This window comes from Trichomonas vaginalis, chromosome II (genome assembly GCF_026262505.1).
Source record: "Trichomonas vaginalis G3 chromosome II, whole genome shotgun sequence".
Classification (NCBI taxonomy): Eukaryota; Parabasalia; order Trichomonadida; family Trichomonadidae; genus Trichomonas; species Trichomonas vaginalis.
The window spans coordinates 24,004,218-24,021,070 of record NC_067204.1 but is presented as its reverse complement, the minus strand read 5'-3'; the positions used below and the strand labels follow the sequence as shown (position 1 = coordinate 24,021,070).

The 16,853-nt window shown below is 30.5% G+C and overlaps 7 protein-coding genes across 7 annotated transcripts, besides 1 other annotated feature; 4 read left to right on the top strand and 3 right to left on the bottom strand.

Moving 5' to 3' along the window:
- Positions 1-281: 281 nt before the first annotated feature.
- TVAGG3_0599780 (protein serine/threonine kinase protein) lies at positions 282-1,502 on the top strand (the record flags this gene model as incomplete). The annotated part of the gene is made up of 1 exon (XM_001317603.1): positions 312-1,451. The coding sequence occupies one exon, from the start codon at positions 312-314 to the stop codon at positions 1,449-1,451; it is 1,140 nt and encodes a 379-aa protein (XP_001317638.1).
- Positions 1,503-2,157: 655 nt separating this feature from the next.
- On the top strand, positions 2,158-3,780 carry TVAGG3_0599770 (ankyrin repeat and SOCS box-containing protein 4 family; the record flags this gene model as incomplete). Its single annotated transcript, XM_001317602.1, has 1 exon — positions 2,158-3,780. The coding sequence occupies one exon, from the start codon at positions 2,158-2,160 to the stop codon at positions 3,778-3,780; it is 1,623 nt and encodes a 540-aa protein (XP_001317637.1).
- Positions 3,781-4,004: 224 nt separating this feature from the next.
- On the bottom strand, positions 4,005-6,032 carry TVAGG3_0599760 (WD40 repeat-like family; the record flags this gene model as incomplete). The annotated part of the gene is made up of 1 exon (XM_001317601.1): positions 4,005-6,032. The coding sequence occupies one exon, from the start codon at positions 6,030-6,032 to the stop codon at positions 4,005-4,007; it is 2,028 nt and encodes a 675-aa protein (XP_001317636.1).
- Positions 6,033-6,384: 352 nt separating this feature from the next.
- On the top strand, positions 6,385-8,094 carry TVAGG3_0599750 (Sec23/24 zinc finger domain family; the record flags this gene model as incomplete). Its single annotated transcript, XM_001317600.1, has 1 exon — positions 6,385-8,094. One exon carries the CDS (start codon positions 6,385-6,387, stop codon positions 8,092-8,094), a length of 1,710 nt encoding a protein of 569 aa, XP_001317635.1.
- Positions 8,095-8,271: 177 nt separating this feature from the next.
- Positions 8,272-8,296: a mobile genetic element.
- A 1,328-nt stretch (positions 8,297-9,624) lies between these two features.
- On the bottom strand, positions 9,625-10,582 carry TVAGG3_0599730 (cyclin-dependent kinase inhibitor 2C-related family; the record flags this gene model as incomplete). Its single annotated transcript, XM_001317599.2, has 1 exon — positions 9,881-10,582. The coding sequence occupies one exon, from the start codon at positions 10,580-10,582 to the stop codon at positions 9,881-9,883; it is 702 nt and encodes a 233-aa protein (XP_001317634.1).
- Positions 10,583-10,913: 331 nt separating this feature from the next.
- TVAGG3_0599720 (uncharacterized protein) lies at positions 10,914-12,608 on the top strand (the record flags this gene model as incomplete). The annotated part of the gene is made up of 1 exon (XM_001317598.1): positions 11,995-12,240. One exon carries the CDS (start codon positions 11,995-11,997, stop codon positions 12,238-12,240), a length of 246 nt encoding a protein of 81 aa, XP_001317633.1.
- A 914-nt stretch (positions 12,609-13,522) lies between these two features.
- Positions 13,523-14,711, bottom strand: TVAGG3_0599710 (ribonuclease inhibitor domain-containing protein; the record flags this gene model as incomplete). The annotated part of the gene is made up of 1 exon (XM_001317597.2): positions 13,675-14,270. A coding segment is annotated over one exon (596 nt), but the record flags the coding sequence as incomplete, so codon positions are not given.
- Positions 14,712-16,853: the final 2,142 nt, after the last annotated feature.

Below are 16,853 nucleotides of genomic sequence, written 5' to 3'. Positions count from 1 at the left end.
TTTGGTAGGTCAAAAATTGAGGGTATGTTATTGTATTTTATCAGACATTCACATGATTTGATGTTACAATCTGATAAATTTATACAGAGAATATTTAAGAATGAATTTTTTGACAACCAAAGAGTTTTGAGAGTAATAATCAATTTATTTTTTATCCGCTTTATAAAATTCGAGTATATATGGAATTTTCATCAATATTATATCATGGCCAATTTACAAAATTCAATCCATATTCAATTTGTGACCATCAAAAAATTCAATACTGAATAATCAAAGGGAATCTTACATTTATATTTTTAATACACGCTGAAATGGATCGTCTTGATTTGGATAACTACACTGTAATTAACCAGATTGGAAGCGGAGCTTTCGCAAGTGTATTCTTTGCCATTCATAAAAGGACAAGCCATAGAGTTGCCATTAAAAGAATATCGAGATTAGAAAACAATGAAGATGGCTTACAAGACTCAAGAATTGAATTTGAAATCAGCATATTGCGTAAGCTGCATCATCCGTTCATTACTGAGCTTTATGAAGTAATAATTACCGAAGAATTTTACTACCTAGTAATGGAATATATCCAATGCGGCACATTACTGAATTACTTGAATGAAAAGAATTCATTCCAAGAAAGAGATGCCCAGTTTCTCTTTGCTCAGATCATGCTTGCCATTGATTATCTTCACAACGATTTGAATATTGCTCATCGTGATATTAAGGCAGAGAATATTCTGTTTGATAATCACAGTAACGTAAGACTTATTGATTTTGGTTTAAGCCAGATTCCAAAAGAGGACACAGCAATGACAACTTTATGCGGTTCACCAGCGTACGCACCACCAGAAATGATTATAGGTAGCACTTACAATAAAACAGCCGATATTTGGAGCTGTGGAATCGTTTTATATTCAATGATTTTCAGAAGACTTCCATTTTATCATGATAACGCTACATTAATGGCAAAGCAAATTGTCTATAATGAGCCCGATATTCCGTCTTCAGCTTCTCCAAACTTAGTAGATTTATTGAAGAAGATGTTGGCAAAATCTCCAAGTTTGAGACCATCAGCTGCTGACGTTTTGAAACATCCATGGCTTGCTAGCGCTGTTGAAAATATTCAATACATTCTCAAGGGAATTTCTTTTGATTTTGAACGCCAAGTTTCAAACGCTGGCATCAATATTGAAATCGCTAAGCAAGATATTGAAAATGGAATTGATTCTGAAGAGGCTGTCCTTTATAAGATCATCAAGAAAGTCGGTTTGGGTGATTGCATTCCAAACTTCATTCATGAAAGACGTGTGAGACGTGTTTCATCAAGAGATGCACTGCCAAGACTGAAGACAGATCAAATGGTCGAAAATCTTTCCAAGAATACTTCGCCGATCAGATTATCTTCCCGCATCAATTCAAAGAAGAAGAGAATTTATTCTCCTATTGTTAGATACTAATTCGTACTTTGAAATTTATTGTTTACGTTTAAATTTTAACTTTTGTTTTCTAAAATTACGGTTTTTGAAAATATATGAATTCTTTACTAGTTGTATTAAAATCGAAATTGGATAATATTCCATTTTTTGATAATAAATGACATAATTTCTATTGCTTATTCCAAGAAAAAAAATGCCTCCTAGAATTTCGGTTTTTTCCACTCAAAAATTGGCAAATCTAGGAGATTTGGAAAAAAACAATAAATGACGAAATCGCACTTTCCGAACAATCATAATAGGGATTCCGTTTGGAGCAATAACGGTGGGGGTCTTCGAAATTAATTCCAGAATTTATTTTGGATATAAATTCATTCAAAATTTTGACAGGGTATCAAAATTTAATTTGAACTAATTCAATACGCACACTTTTTAAATGAAATTTAAAGAGTGCTCACTTTGGATGTACAAATTAAAAATTTTAGCAGTAAACGCTGAAACTATTTTAAATTCAATGTTGTGCGAAATACTGAAAAATGGAATTCATAAATTTTATGAATAGTTTACAATTCACAAATTTTTTCGAAAAATTTATGATATTTGTAAACTATACATAAAATTATGAATCTTTTTCATCATTCTCTCAAAATTGAATAGAAAATATTTTCCAATTGAGTTATTTGAGAGCCTCTCAAAAGAATCAATTGGAATAAATTTTTAATTTTTTTTAATGTCTGAGCAATACTTTGACTTTCAGCGGATCTTCAGATACGACATAGATACATACAATGCGGTACATCAGTTGAATACTGAAAATAAAGAAGAATTAAACAAAATTTACCAAATGATCAAAACAAATTTGATTGATTCACGGAGATATCGCCCAAGAAAGATTATAGAAAATATTTTGAATATTATCCCTTATAACAACCGCTATGCAGAGCAATATTTGGAACTTGCAAAACACATATATGATGAATATCGCGTTGAAGGGGTTATGTATTGTAATATATTTAATTATCTATTTTATAAAGTATATGGGATTAATTTAAACAAATCCGCCGATTTTGAAGAAAATAACTCAGATAATCTCAATGTTCATACAGAAAATACAATTTACAGAACAATTATGTATAACGACCTAAAAATATTCATCTCATTCACAGAAAGAGAAGGTTTTGATAAAGACGAAAGACTTATAAGTAAATTATATCCACACTCTAAGAAAGGATATTCATTACTTGAATTATGTTGTTACCATGGAGCAGTTGATTGTTTCAAGTTATTAAGAACGAAATTTGACTCAAAAATAACTCAAAAATGTCTTCGATTTTCATTTTTAGGCGGAAATCCAGAGATCATGAGTGAATGTTTGAAATATCAAAAACCAAATCAAAAATGCATGAAATTTGCAATTATTTCACACAACATTGATTTTGTTACATTCTTGATGAATGAATACAATTTAGAGATTAGTTTATATGATTGTGGAAAATATAATAATCTTGAATCATTTTTTGTTTATTATGCTCAAACTAATGATATTAACGAATGTTTTTATCTTTCAGCATTATATGAAATGTTACCTCTTTGTGAATACTTCATTGTACATGGTGCAAATATCCATACTAAAAATTGTTGTGGGGATAGCGCTTTTCATCAAGCAGTAAATCATAATAACAAAGAAATGGCTGAACTTCTTCTTTCTTATGGTGCAAATATCAATGCCAAAAATATTTTTGGAAATACCCCTCTTCATATGGCAGCATTAGATGATCGTAAAGAAATGGTCGAATTTCTTATTTCACATGGTGCAAATATTGATTTACAAGGTAGAGCTGGAGAAACAGCTCTTCAATATGCAGCAGCAAATAATCGTAAAGAAGTTTTAAAAGTTCTTATTTCACATGGTGCAAATATCTATGAAAAAGATTACTATGATAATACAGCACTTCAATTAGCATCATACAATGATAGTAAAGAAATGATCGAATATCTTATTTCTAATGGTGCAAATATCGGTGATAAAAATAAACATGGAAGAACTGCCCTTCATAATGCAGCCAATGAAAATCGCAAAGAAACAACCGAGATTCTTATTTCTCATGGTGCAAATGTCAATGACAAAGATATTTATGGGAATACCCCTCTTCATTTTGCCGCATGTAAAAATTGTAAAGAAACGGCTGAACTTCTTCTTTCTCATGGTGTAAATATCAGGATCAAAGATAATGATGGGAATACTGCCTTTCGGGTTGCAGTAGAAAATAATTGTAAAGAAACAGCCGAACTTCTTTTTGCATATGGAACTGGATTAAGGTTAATTTTGCCTCCAGAACCAAGAACAGCATAATTTCATAAGTCATATATGATGTATTCAAACATAATTTACTTCTAGCAATTCATTTCTAGCAAAAAAATAATAACATCACATATGTTATTATTTCGTCTTTACAAAAATCATTCTAGTATTAGCAGAAACGCATCATCCTTTCATATTAAGATTCTTATCCTTCTTTTTCATTTGAAATAAATATAAAAAGAGATATTTATTTATTTTACAATGCAAAAACAATTTTATTTATAAACTTTATTCAGGTCGCTTTTCAGATCTGGAAATTTTACAACTAATTCTTCATACTTTGGTAATAAAGACTTAATAAAGTCAATATATTCCGGATCAACAGAGAAAAGTGCTACAACTAAGAAATGATCTTTTATATCTTGTATATTCATGCATATTTTGGCTAAATTTCCTTGTTTCTTCTGTTTCAATGCTTTTTTAACAAATAAAACAAATCCGTCCATTAAACCAGCCTGATCCTTAGTAGAAAGAATTAATTTAGCAACTAATTCAGGATTATCGATGAAATGCATCAAAATTATATCCAAAAATTGGTTAGATAAAAATTTAATTTTTCCAATTTCGTATTCATCAGGTAAAGAGTATCCAATGTATCCATCAATATATAAGAAAGGCTTCGGAAGCCTTATCATTGCATTATTATATCTAACAAACTGATTTGAATGTGTTATAATGAAAAGTAAAGAAGCGTTTTGAGAACAATATGCATAAGACACTTCTTGGCATATTACATCGCCTGATGGGAAATGTATTAAAGTTCTATCGTTTGAAATTATTAAATAAAGAGATAAATCTTCTTCAGAAAAAGTTCCTCCTTCAAACGGAGATTCTTTTTCACCTTTTATCTCTTTCAAAAGTTTGATTTCTCTTGGCAAAATTTCAAGAATAATCGCGGAATACTGCATAACTATCAAAATATGGTTATTCTTGTATTCTGCAGTAATAAAAACGCCATTGAGTGGTATGTTGTGTAGAATTTTGCTTGTTTCCGGATCAATGACAAGTAATTTATATTGTGGATCATTTGAATCGAAAACAATGGAAATAAAGTAATCGTTTTGGGTCCACAATGCTCTACACATATAATTTGGAACGGATAAACTGTTCTTGGCTCTTTTTTCAATATTATATTTTTGGAAATTTGAACGAGAAGCAATTAAAGCATTATAATTGCATGTAGTTGCGTATTGGATTGGGAAATACTCATTTACCATGTCATCTGGAATTCTGACCTCTTCTTTGAGTTGATCAAAAATTTTTGTTGGAGAATGGAAAACTTTGCTTGGCAATCGATAATCAGTAGCTGCAAATGTAATAACAAAGCATTTGTCAACAGTTGCACAGAAAAATCTGAGACCTGAGCCATCAATTTCTGAAGTAATAAAATTTGGGAATAATCCTGTATTTTCATTGATTTTAAGGCCAAAATCTACTTTTGTTTTAGAGGATCTTGTTGTCCTTGATGAATAAACGGAAATAAACCCTTCTGCTGTTAATGAAATAATATGTGAACCATCTCTTGCCCAATTAAAGAGATAAGTTGATTCAGAGACAAGAGAAACTTCGGATCTATCAGTATTTAATGGTAGTTTGTAGATCATCCCTGAAAAAGTCAATAAAGCAATTTGTTTTCTAAAAATCTTTGTTGAGATGATATCTGTCATTGGTAACAAGTTAACGTTCAATGGAGTTTGCTTAATGATGTCTGATTCTTTAAAAGAAGAAATTGAAACTGTTCCATCAGAAAAAGTGAAAGCTGCTGTATTATCGGAAAAGTCAATGTGTCTTATGATAGAAGGAACTGATGACTCGAATTGTACTTGTGATCTAACGACTCCATCAGGAGATATGAATGAAATTTTTGGTCCTGATGAAGCTACGATTAAAGTATTATATGCAGATGAATATGCTGTAATGATTGATTGATAATAGAACTTTGAATGATTTATAATGTTGCCTGAATCGTCTAAATTAAAAATGAAAACGTGTCCAGCTTGAGTTCCGACAACAATACATGACGAATTTATCCACTGTATCCAGTGATTGAATCCATTTTGATCCATTGAATTGCCATCTCTTGTATATATTGAAATTAATGTAAATTTATAAGTTAATAAGTCTTTTATACAAAGAGAAGTTTGTGTAATGACTGCTAGAAACTTCCCGCAAGGGCTTCTTGATATTTGCACGATTCCACTTGAATTGCCTGGATCAAAAGAATCAACTTTAGTGATAAACATTCAAAATTTTTGCCATGCAAAATTTTTGACATCTGACAACTTGACTTTTTATATTGTCACTTTTTGGAAACTAAGAAATTGTATGAGAATGAAAACATTTAAATTTCATATCATTAAAAAGCTTTTTATTCCTTCAAACTACTATTGCAATAACCCATAAGTATAGCACATATAATATGCATATAGTGACTAATGAAAAAGCCTTGACTATATCTCATTTTTATAAGGAATTATCCTTTTTATAAAAAAATAATCCTATGACATGTAAAGTTCAATAATAAATTTTCTTACAATTTGACAATTACAGATTTTAATGAATCAGACTGGTTTAAAGCAAAGTTTTCAGCCAACAATGAATTCTAAACTCTTTTCTCAAGAAAGATACAAAGAATCTGCAATTGTAACTGATTTTCCTCAAATTACAAATACTAGTTATTCTATAGGCAAGCTTGAAACTCCAATCTATTTTGAAATTATGCCATTGCATCACGAACTACCGAAATTTGAAGCGCCAGAAGGCTACACAATACCAGTTTGCCAAAATTGTGGTGCATTTCCTGTAAATATGCAAGAAAACGATTCACCACGATGGAAATGCCATGTATGTGGACAACTCAATGAAAAGAAACAAACGCATATATTACCTTCCATTAACGATTTCGATCTTTGCTATACTTCTAAAGCTAAGAAGCCTTTATTTTTATTTATAATACAAAACTCATCTTTCTTTACCAATCCTGATACATTATCTTCAATTTTGGCCACAATTGATGAATGGGCAGTTCAAAATCCGAACATAAATTTGGCGTTTTTCACAGTTGGAACAAATATTACATCTTTTGATATGATGAAAATGCGAACACATATATATTTTCCCGATTCAAAACTTGAAATTCCAATTTTTTCATCAGAAAACTGCAAATTATCTAAATTTATACCAAATATACATGAAGAACAAATAATAGACTTTAATGATAACGTAAGAAAAATAGTAAGAAAGCTAGATACGAATACTCCTGTTGTAATGACTTTATTTGCCTCAAAATGTGACTCATCACCATCTCTTTTGATTAAAATGAACAATAGAGGCAATATTGCAGTCAACTTATACTGTCAACATGATGAATCTATGTATAATCTTGCGAAAAATTCTTTCAAAGTCCATATCTTTGAGGATACAGAAGGCCAGCTGATATCACCCATATTAAGGAACTGGTTATACTCTGATTTCTTGTTCCATGTTCATTTTAGGTTCTCATTCCAAAAGATTTTTGCTTTATACGACATGACGATACCGAATTCTGTCTCAGGAGATTCAGATTATATACCTTTGATTGATGGAGAGTCTGGAGTCTCCGTAGAACTATCAATGGGTGGTAATTTAACTCGAAATGTTGCATTTCAAGCTTCTTTTGTTGCTAAGAGGAAAGATGGTTCATCATTAATCAGAGTATTCACTTATAATCCCAAGAGAGTTGAAGAAATCACTGAATTCAACGGTTTATCCATAGGAACTTATCTTGCAAGAGAATCTGCCAAGATAATACTGGAAAATCAGGCCAAATCGCATGCATATGAAGAGTTCTATGAACACTGCGTGCAAATGTTGTCCGCTTGGTCTCAGAAAGGCCAGTATTTAAAGTCAATTGACGAAATGTTCCGAGATGCACCGATAATGATGTGGAGTTTGACTCAATCTCAGTTATATACGACTAATGATAAATTAGTGATGATCGCAAATGCTGTTAATTATTGTTCTTTGTCGCATTTGAGATTAATAAGAGAATTATATCCATTCTTTTTGTTGCCTCCAACAACTTTCTGCAACAGACTTGATAATAAGAACTTACAGAATCATACTACAGCTGTTTTACTGAAAGCATTCTCTGGAAAAGTATTTGGAAATATTGAAGCTTTAAACGGAATCGATGTTGATAATCTCCCTCTATTTATTGTTAATCAGGAAGATTTCCAGAGCGAAATGATAGAAAACAACGAACATTCATTTGATTATTTCTCTGAAAAATTAGAAGTTGAATGTAACAGTCGTAGATTTATATAAATAGAAGAATTTGGAATTATATTTCAAGTATTTTTTTTTAATTTATGATTTATTAAAGTCGATGATTTTTGTGCAGGAACAGATGTTTGAAAACGAAAAGTAATGTTTGGATTTGTAAATTGAAATATGTATCAACAAAAACCCTGATTTTATTGCAACACATTTTTGAATGGTTTACTTACCACTTTCTGACATTCTCTCAATTTTTTTGACATATATGCTTTATATCCTAATTTTCTATGATATAAAGTTAAGATTTTTGATTGGAGAAAAGTTAGTTTAATTCATTACCTAGTACCTCATATGAGAGCATGAATTGAATCCGAATAAAGGCGATTATACTTTTGAAAGTAATTTGAATTGGAAACAATTATTCCAACTCTATTCGATGGACAATTAAAAATGTGAAGATATTCGGATTCAAAATTTTTACCGTCAAAACCAATTACAGCAGGAGCTCTATTAGCAATGAAATTCATGCTCTTCGAATTTTGGCATGATGAAAATTTATTTCCCTCTGGATTAATATTGGAACTTCATAGTAGTTTTCAAAACCAGAGCTTAGTATTTGTATATCTTTGGTTTGGTCTGTAATGTCATTATAATAGTTTTTGAATTTTAGGGTTATCTTTTACTACAATTTTAATGGCTTGATAATTAAATTTGTCACTTTTAATATCATAAAAAATCAATACGATTATTTTTAATTCAAATTATAATACAAACAGGAAACAATTATATTAATAAAATAACTGCTATATAAGATAAATAACTTTGGATACATCCCAGATTATTATATCTCACTGTTAAACATGGTATTTGTGGATAAATTGGGCATTGTTTCATGCGAACAATATTTGAGCAACCGCCAAAATTATCATATGAATAATTTTCCACAACATATATAGATTTTGGACAATATAATTCATCCCAGTGTTCCCAACGGGAAAATGTAAAATTAGGAAATTTTGCAAGCCCACAATATGTAACAGTCTGAATATTTATGTTGCCTCCAAGTGATAGATAAGTTGGAACTAAAGATATCGACTTCGGAATGCGAATATGTTTAATTTTCTTATTTGAATATATAAAACCTGAATACACATAAAATAAATGACTATCTTCTTCAAAGTATATATTTTCTAAGTTATCACAATATGAAAATGAATCCCAAAAAGCATATTCAACATTCTTTGGTAAATATATTGTACGCACAATTTAATTATATCGAAATGCTGCCTTTCCAATTTGTGTAACCGGTAAACTTTCATAATAATTAAGAATGTAAATTGTATTCGAATCAATATTTGCTCTAGCGTTATTGCTAACTGAAGAATCGTTGGTTCCACATATAGCAAAATCGTTTGATTTTGTATATAAGACACCTTGGGTGGAATTTTCTATTCGATTACAATGTCACTTTTATTACTCTCATTGTTATCACCATATCATGTGAAATTTTATCAAAGTATAAATAAATCTAATAATTTTGTGAAAATATTATTAAAATCTCTCAAAATAAATCTTACAATAATTATGTTTTCTTTGATCAAATTATTTTTAATTACCGTTAAAAGTATCATCACGAAGTTTATATAGATCATACCGTGTACTAATACAACTTTGATATTGTTTAATGATGGAAGTTCTAGATCTTTCGTAATATATGTTCATTTGAATAAGATTAAAAATTGCCGTTATTCAGAAATGAAAATTTACATCTTTTATTCTAAAATGTCATGTGAAGTTAAATGAAAGATATCGATTTTAAGCATAAATCAGAAAATTATTCAGCTTCAATATCCATAACATGAGAGATAAGAATTTCCAATGCATCTTGGCAAATATTTTCGATTGCATATTCAAGAGCAGTTCTACCATCATTATCTTGTCCATTAACATTTGCACCATGTGAAATAAGAGATTCGATTGTTTCCTTGCTGTTTTTCTGTGTAAAATGATGAAGAGCAGTCTTGCCATCTTTATCTTTTTCATTGACATTTGCACCATGTAAAATAAGAATTTTTGCTGTATCTACGCTATTATAATGTGTAGCAATTTGAAGAGTTGTTGTTCCGTCAATAATTTTTTCATTGACGTTTGCTCCATGTGAAATAAGAAATTCTGCTGATACTTTATGGTTTTTCTGAGATGCAATATGAAGGGCAGTCAATCCAAGATTACCCTTTTCATTAACATTGGCACCATGTGAAATAAGCAATTCCAATATGTTTTTGAGGTTTCTCTCTGTTGCTAAATGGATTGCAGTTAATGCATTAGCGCTTTTGGCATTAAGATCTGCACCGTGTAAAATAAGTGTTTCTGCTATTTCTTCATAACCATTCAAAATTAGAAAATGTACAATACATCTATTCTTTTCCTTTAAGTCTTTCGTAAAAACAACATTGAATGAATAATTAAGAGAGAGAGGGTCAAAGTTGCTATTTGTCACTTTTCCACAAGAATATAATGGGGAAAAAGTTATCATATAGTTGATCTCATTCACTGAGTTGAGAGATGCAGGTAGTGTAATGGGATAAACAGTGGGATTGCTGCTCTAAGTCCTAGGTTCGAGACACATTGGCTTCATTTTTCTCTTTTTTATTGACGTAAACTATTCAATTTTTGTGTTCTCCATTCAAATTTCAGAATTTTTTTTGCAGATTTCACGCTACATTCGAAGTTACCTTTTGTAACAACCACCACTGCCTACGAAAGACGAAAGTGTGTCACGATTTCACCCGGAAATCCGACGGTTGTTTAAGAGTAAGCACTTTTGGCACCTACTCATAATTAAGATCGAAAACAAAATTATTAGGAATTTCTTTTCGAAAACACAAAAAGTTTAATCCTATCGCTTTGAAATAGAATTTCATGACCATTGCATAACTATGTTTACTCTTTAACGCAGTTTTCAAATGTTTATTGAAATACTCTTTTTTGAAATCGATTAATTCATTAGGAAATATAATTCTTTTCAGCAAATATTTATCAACTCCATTTAAATCCTTTAATTTAGCGTTCAATAAGGAAATTTGAATTCGAATCTTGAAAGTTGCAGCAAGCGAGCACTGATATAGCTAAATTATATCACCGATAATAATTTTCCTCATACAATCAAGATCTCATTATCAAAGGTTGTTAATTTTTATCGGATAGCAACATTGATCGTACTTAACCACAACAATATAATCTATTTTCGGAGCTGAATCCGATTATTAATTAAAATTGGATTTTAAATAAAGTGAACTAACTGGAATAGAAAATTTCGGAATGGCGCTCGTGATGCAGCAAGTTAACATACAGGAGCCTCTGAAGGATCCTCCTGTGAATGTGTTTAAGTCTTCACCGGCCTTAGAGAGTGCCATCAAGAAAATGGTCGAAAATCCCTCGCTTTTACAGAATTTTCTTCGGATGTTTGTAAAAACACCGAAGATTCCTTCAAAAACAACGGCTCCACCCCCGCCTCCGCCTGCAAAAGTTGCTCGCAATAAATACAATAGGAGTATTACTCCAATTAATACTGATTTTGATATTCCAGATTTTGGTGAAATGTCAGCAACTCCACCAGCTCAAGACTATAGACCCAGCCGTATTCTTACTCCAACATGGGATGCAGCTGATAGTGATTTTTCAAGCCATTCGGCAAAATCTTCATCAAAAACTCAGTCATACGATTTGGTATTAATGCATCAGAGCCTAGAAATCCTTGAGAGTCGAATGTTTACTGATCCTAATACCAAGTACTTTCATTCGGGCCAACTCCTAGATATCGCTGAATCAAATCCACCAAAGCCACAGACTGAAACAGAGAGGAAGAAAATTGAAAGATACAATACTAAGACTGTTCCGAAAAAGATTCCAAATACATGGGTAAGAAGGCCATGGGATAAACCAGAAATGGTTATGACTGAAGCAGAAACACTTGACTTACAGCAAGCTATATTAAATAATTCTGTAGCTGCTATGGATCCACAAAATTGGAATCTTAACAATAAAAAGAAAACCAGAAGAAATCATATTTCACGTACAGAAAGCGACAACAGATTTCATAGAAAGAAAAAGACAATACTTACACTTAGTAGCTTGTCTTATGCTACAGATTGTTCAGATGAAGAAACAGATTGGTCAGATTTCGATTTTTAAGGATTTCTGTTCTTAATTATCCCATGTATAATTGTTGTTATTGTTAGTAAATGTTTTTATAATGTTTATGTTTTATAATTTTATTATCAAAATTATAAATTCATGATTTTAATGAATAAACATTAAACGTTCTAATCTAAACTCGTTCGAAAAGTTATCTTTATATATTTATCTTAATATTTGTCAAAACTTTTATTTCGATTGGGGAATTCAAAGAAATTTAGCGTAATTTATAATCAATCAATGAATGGATAGTATTAATTTTAGGACTAAAGTCAAATTTTTTCCAGTACATTTTGGCTGGAAATATCGCCATATCCAATGCTAATTGTACAGCGTCCTTCTGCCTCATTTATGCTGCATTCCGAAACCGAAATTTCAAATAAGTAGTCCTTATAAAAAGAAGAGTTTTTACCGCTCTGCACAAATGTCATATATTGGTCAGCTTTTGACGCAAAATAGCAAGTTCGTTGCTGAACAATTTGTCCTTCTTCACAGCTATAGGTAAGAGATCCACCTGCATCTGTTGCTCTACAGCTAATAAATGTAGAGTCTTCAATGAGTGCACAGTTTTCAATTGGAACAACAATAAAAATTGCACCATTTTCTTTGCAATCTTCAAATAAAAAAAAGAAAAACATAATAATTATTATCACTTGTCGTATCAAATAGATCTTCTCCGTTGTGTCTTTTCATTTTTATTTTGAGTGATGTAATATTCTTCCCAGCTGAATCTTCTTGCATTTTTCAGGTGAAAAGTGTTCTTTACCCTTAATTTATTAAGATGTTAAATTTTTTAATTGACAATAGGGTATCTCTACGATCCTCGATGAATTTCGGAACAATTACAACGTTTTGACATGCTCACAAATTGTTTAAGGTTTTCTTTTCTATGTATCCGCTCGCCTGAAATTTGAAATTTTATAATAATTCGACGAATTGAATTATTTGGCCAGAGCCGAATGAATCAAATTTAAGTCATAAAAATATAAATATAAGATCTTATTGTTTAAAGTTTTACTTAAACAGAATGAGTATTATAATTATACATGGAACAATGGGTGCTTTAGGGATATCGCCGCTCGGAACTCTTGTGAAGAAAGCACCGAGTGGATATATGAGTGTCACTTTTTGCGCCTAACAGCCATTGCACAAATATAATTATCACCAGTATAAGCTTTATTGAACTCATATATGATACTTCCTGACAAATTAATAATATTTTCGCTCAACCTAGAGAAGTGGGAACATTAAAATTTTTTTCTACCAACGGTTATTTTATCTTTTGTCAAATAATTTGTCACTTTTGCAATTTTGGAGTTAAAAAAATTCAAACCATTTTTGATATTTAACATAAGAGAATAACACATAAACATAATTTCATTGTTCAAAGATAATAGTTAATTTTAGATTAAAATGAAAACAGAATAGCTAATAAAGTGAAAGGTGGAAGAACATGGAATGTTTTTGATTGAAGGACATGTTATCATAGTTTCACCAAGTTGAAATGCATCGAATGAAACATTAAATGATGAAAACTTCTCTGATGGATACAAAGGACAAACACGAATATATTTCACATTCGGACAATTATTAAACAAATTCTTTCCTGAAAACGATACATTTCCATAATAGCAAATAACTTTCAAATTATTTAAATAATTAAAACATTGATCAGCTATAAGATTTATGGAAGAAGGAAGAGATAATGTATACAATTTTGGAATATGAGTTATGGATTCAAATTTAAGTTCATTCAATTTAGCAGGTAATATCAATGTTTTCAAATTATCCAAATCACAGAATGCTAAATTAGGCAGTGCAGTGATTTTTGTCATAGATACATCAATAATTTCTAAATTATGATTAGCATGAAATCCGAAATCTTCAATTTTACTCAGCTTTTCCCAACCTTTAAAATTATGAAGTGTCGCTCCGGAATCAAAACCGACTCCAAATGTAGTAATATTTTCTTTATTAGGGATATCTTCTTCTTCAAAGATAATAGGGGTTCGAACAAGTCTACTCATATCTTTACTGAAAACAAAGTTATTGACAACTGTAAAGTACTGATTATTTTCATCGATCGAAAATGTATTCAAATTTGGACATTGGTTAAATGAAAAACCAGTAAAAGATCTTAAATTTGGTCCAAAATGCACAGATGAGATAGATAGTATCGCGAAAGTGTTAGCTCCAATTGAAATTAGAGAATCTGATAAAATGAAAGTTGCAAGATTCCTACAGAAAAGGAATGCTTCGTCATTTATAGATTCAATTTTTGATTGTGATAAATCTAAGGATGTGCATAAACCACTATAACACGCTTGATTAAAAATTATTTTGTATATGGTGTTTGTAATGATAATGCTTCCAGCATATGATGTATCAAACTCATATATAATACTTCCCGATGCATTAACAATATGATCACTCAGCTAATTAAAATAAAATCGGTTTTTAGAAACCGTTCTACAAAAAGTGCATATCGGTAAAATTAAGGTTGTTTTAGAGTCATATATTGTGAAAAGTACGTAATTACTGAGTTTAAAAATTGAGTTTCTACTTGCATTGTATACATTAGATCCTCAATAACAAAATAATTAAAGTGGGTCAAAAGCTGTTATGGGATATATAGTATTTCCTGTGCTCTATAGTAAAAAGAAAATGTGAAATCGTTGATGATAGATTTAAGTTTGTATCAATTAATTAAGTTGCTGAATGAGTTACTGCCAATAGAATTCGAGAATTAGTATTGTGTAGTATCATCTGGATATGTGAAATTTCGTAGAAGTATTTTGCCTCAGAATGAAATAAATCTAGAATAAATGTTGATGCAATTGACAAAGGCTTTTTAATATATTGATATTACAGAATCTTGATTTTCTATTTCAATTAATTGATACAAAAAATTTATATGATGGAAGATGGTAACTGGACAGATACAATTCCACATAATGAAAAAGCTGCAGAGATTCTTACTTTAATGTTCTTTGATATTATATAGAGTAAATATAAATATCTTTACATTGAGATAAAAACAGTATATAACGAAATTGAATTAAAATTGAACATACTACTTTTATAATTTATAGATGGACATAATTCGCTATTTCCAAGCATATAAGCGTTTCTTACAACATTGATTTCCCCAAATTTATCTGAAGGATATGTAAAAATCACGCGAACGGTTTTTAACAGAGGGCATTCATTAATTATATTAAGGGCATCGAATGATGTTTCGCCGTAATAAGTTAATAATCTCAGATTAGGTAATTGATTAAAAGCAAATTTATTGATTTCAGAAACTTTATTTGGGAGAAAAATTGATCTAAGTTTGTCATTGATGTGAAACGCATAATTTTGCAAACTGGTTAGATTTCCAGGAAGTCGAATGTCAGTTAATATGGGGCACGTCCTAAATGAGTATTCTGGAATCGAAGTGATATTGGTCATTGATAAATCAACTAATTTCAGATTAGGACTTGCATGAAATGTAAATCCATCAATTCTCGAAAGATTTTCCCATCCAATAAACTGTTTATATGTACTGCCGCTACTGAGGCACCTGCCCAACACTTTGATATTTTCTTTATGAGATATGTCTTCTTCTTCAAAGTTAATTGGAGTGCGAACTAATGTATCTCCATTTTTCGAAAAAATGAAATTATTTTCAGAATAAAAATATGGATTTTGTGGATCAGCGGTCAGAATATCTAGGAAAGGACATTGATTAAATGAAAATCCTGTCATATATCTCATGGAGGATACAATATTTATTGATGTAATAGGACATAGGCCAAATGTATTTTCATTTAATGTTGTTACATAAGGCGAGAAGATAATACTTGTAAGTTTAGCCCTTAAGAACGCACCAGATTCAATTACCTCTATATAAGATTGGCTTAAATCAAGTCCAGTGCACAAACAATTGGAACAAGCTTCAGTTCCAATGATAGTGTATACGTGAGAGGTGATTTTAATAGTTCCTGTGAATGATGTATTAAACTTTTTAATTCTTTCCCCTTGTGAATCAACAATAGCCTCGCTCAGAGAGATTTTTTAAATTAAGGTTATCAGTAAAGTGCAAAATTTATATGGTAATGTCCATATCTAATCATATTTATATTACATTTTATAAATAATTTTTGAATTCTGTTAGTGTAAATGCTTAAAAAATCGATTTGATAATTACGACTATTTGAAAATGACCTCTCAATTTTAAGCAAATTATGAAAAGCAAATTTAGGAAGTATAGTTATATTAGTCTTAGATAAGTCAACGACTGTTAGATTGAGATTAACATGAAATCCAATTTCATCAAATTTACTCAAATTTTCCCAACCTTTAAATTTATGAATTGAAGCTCCGGAACAGAAACTGTTTCCAAAAGTAGTAATGCTTTCTTTATTAGGAATATCTTCTTCTTCAAAGATAATAGGGGTTCGAACAAGTTTAGTCATATCTTTACTGTAAACAAAGTTATTTACTACTGTATAATATTCATTATTTTCATCGATAGAAAATGTATTCAAATTCGGACATTGGTTAAACGAATAGCCATCAAAATATCTTAAATTTGGTCCAAAATGCACAGATGAGATAGGACTTAT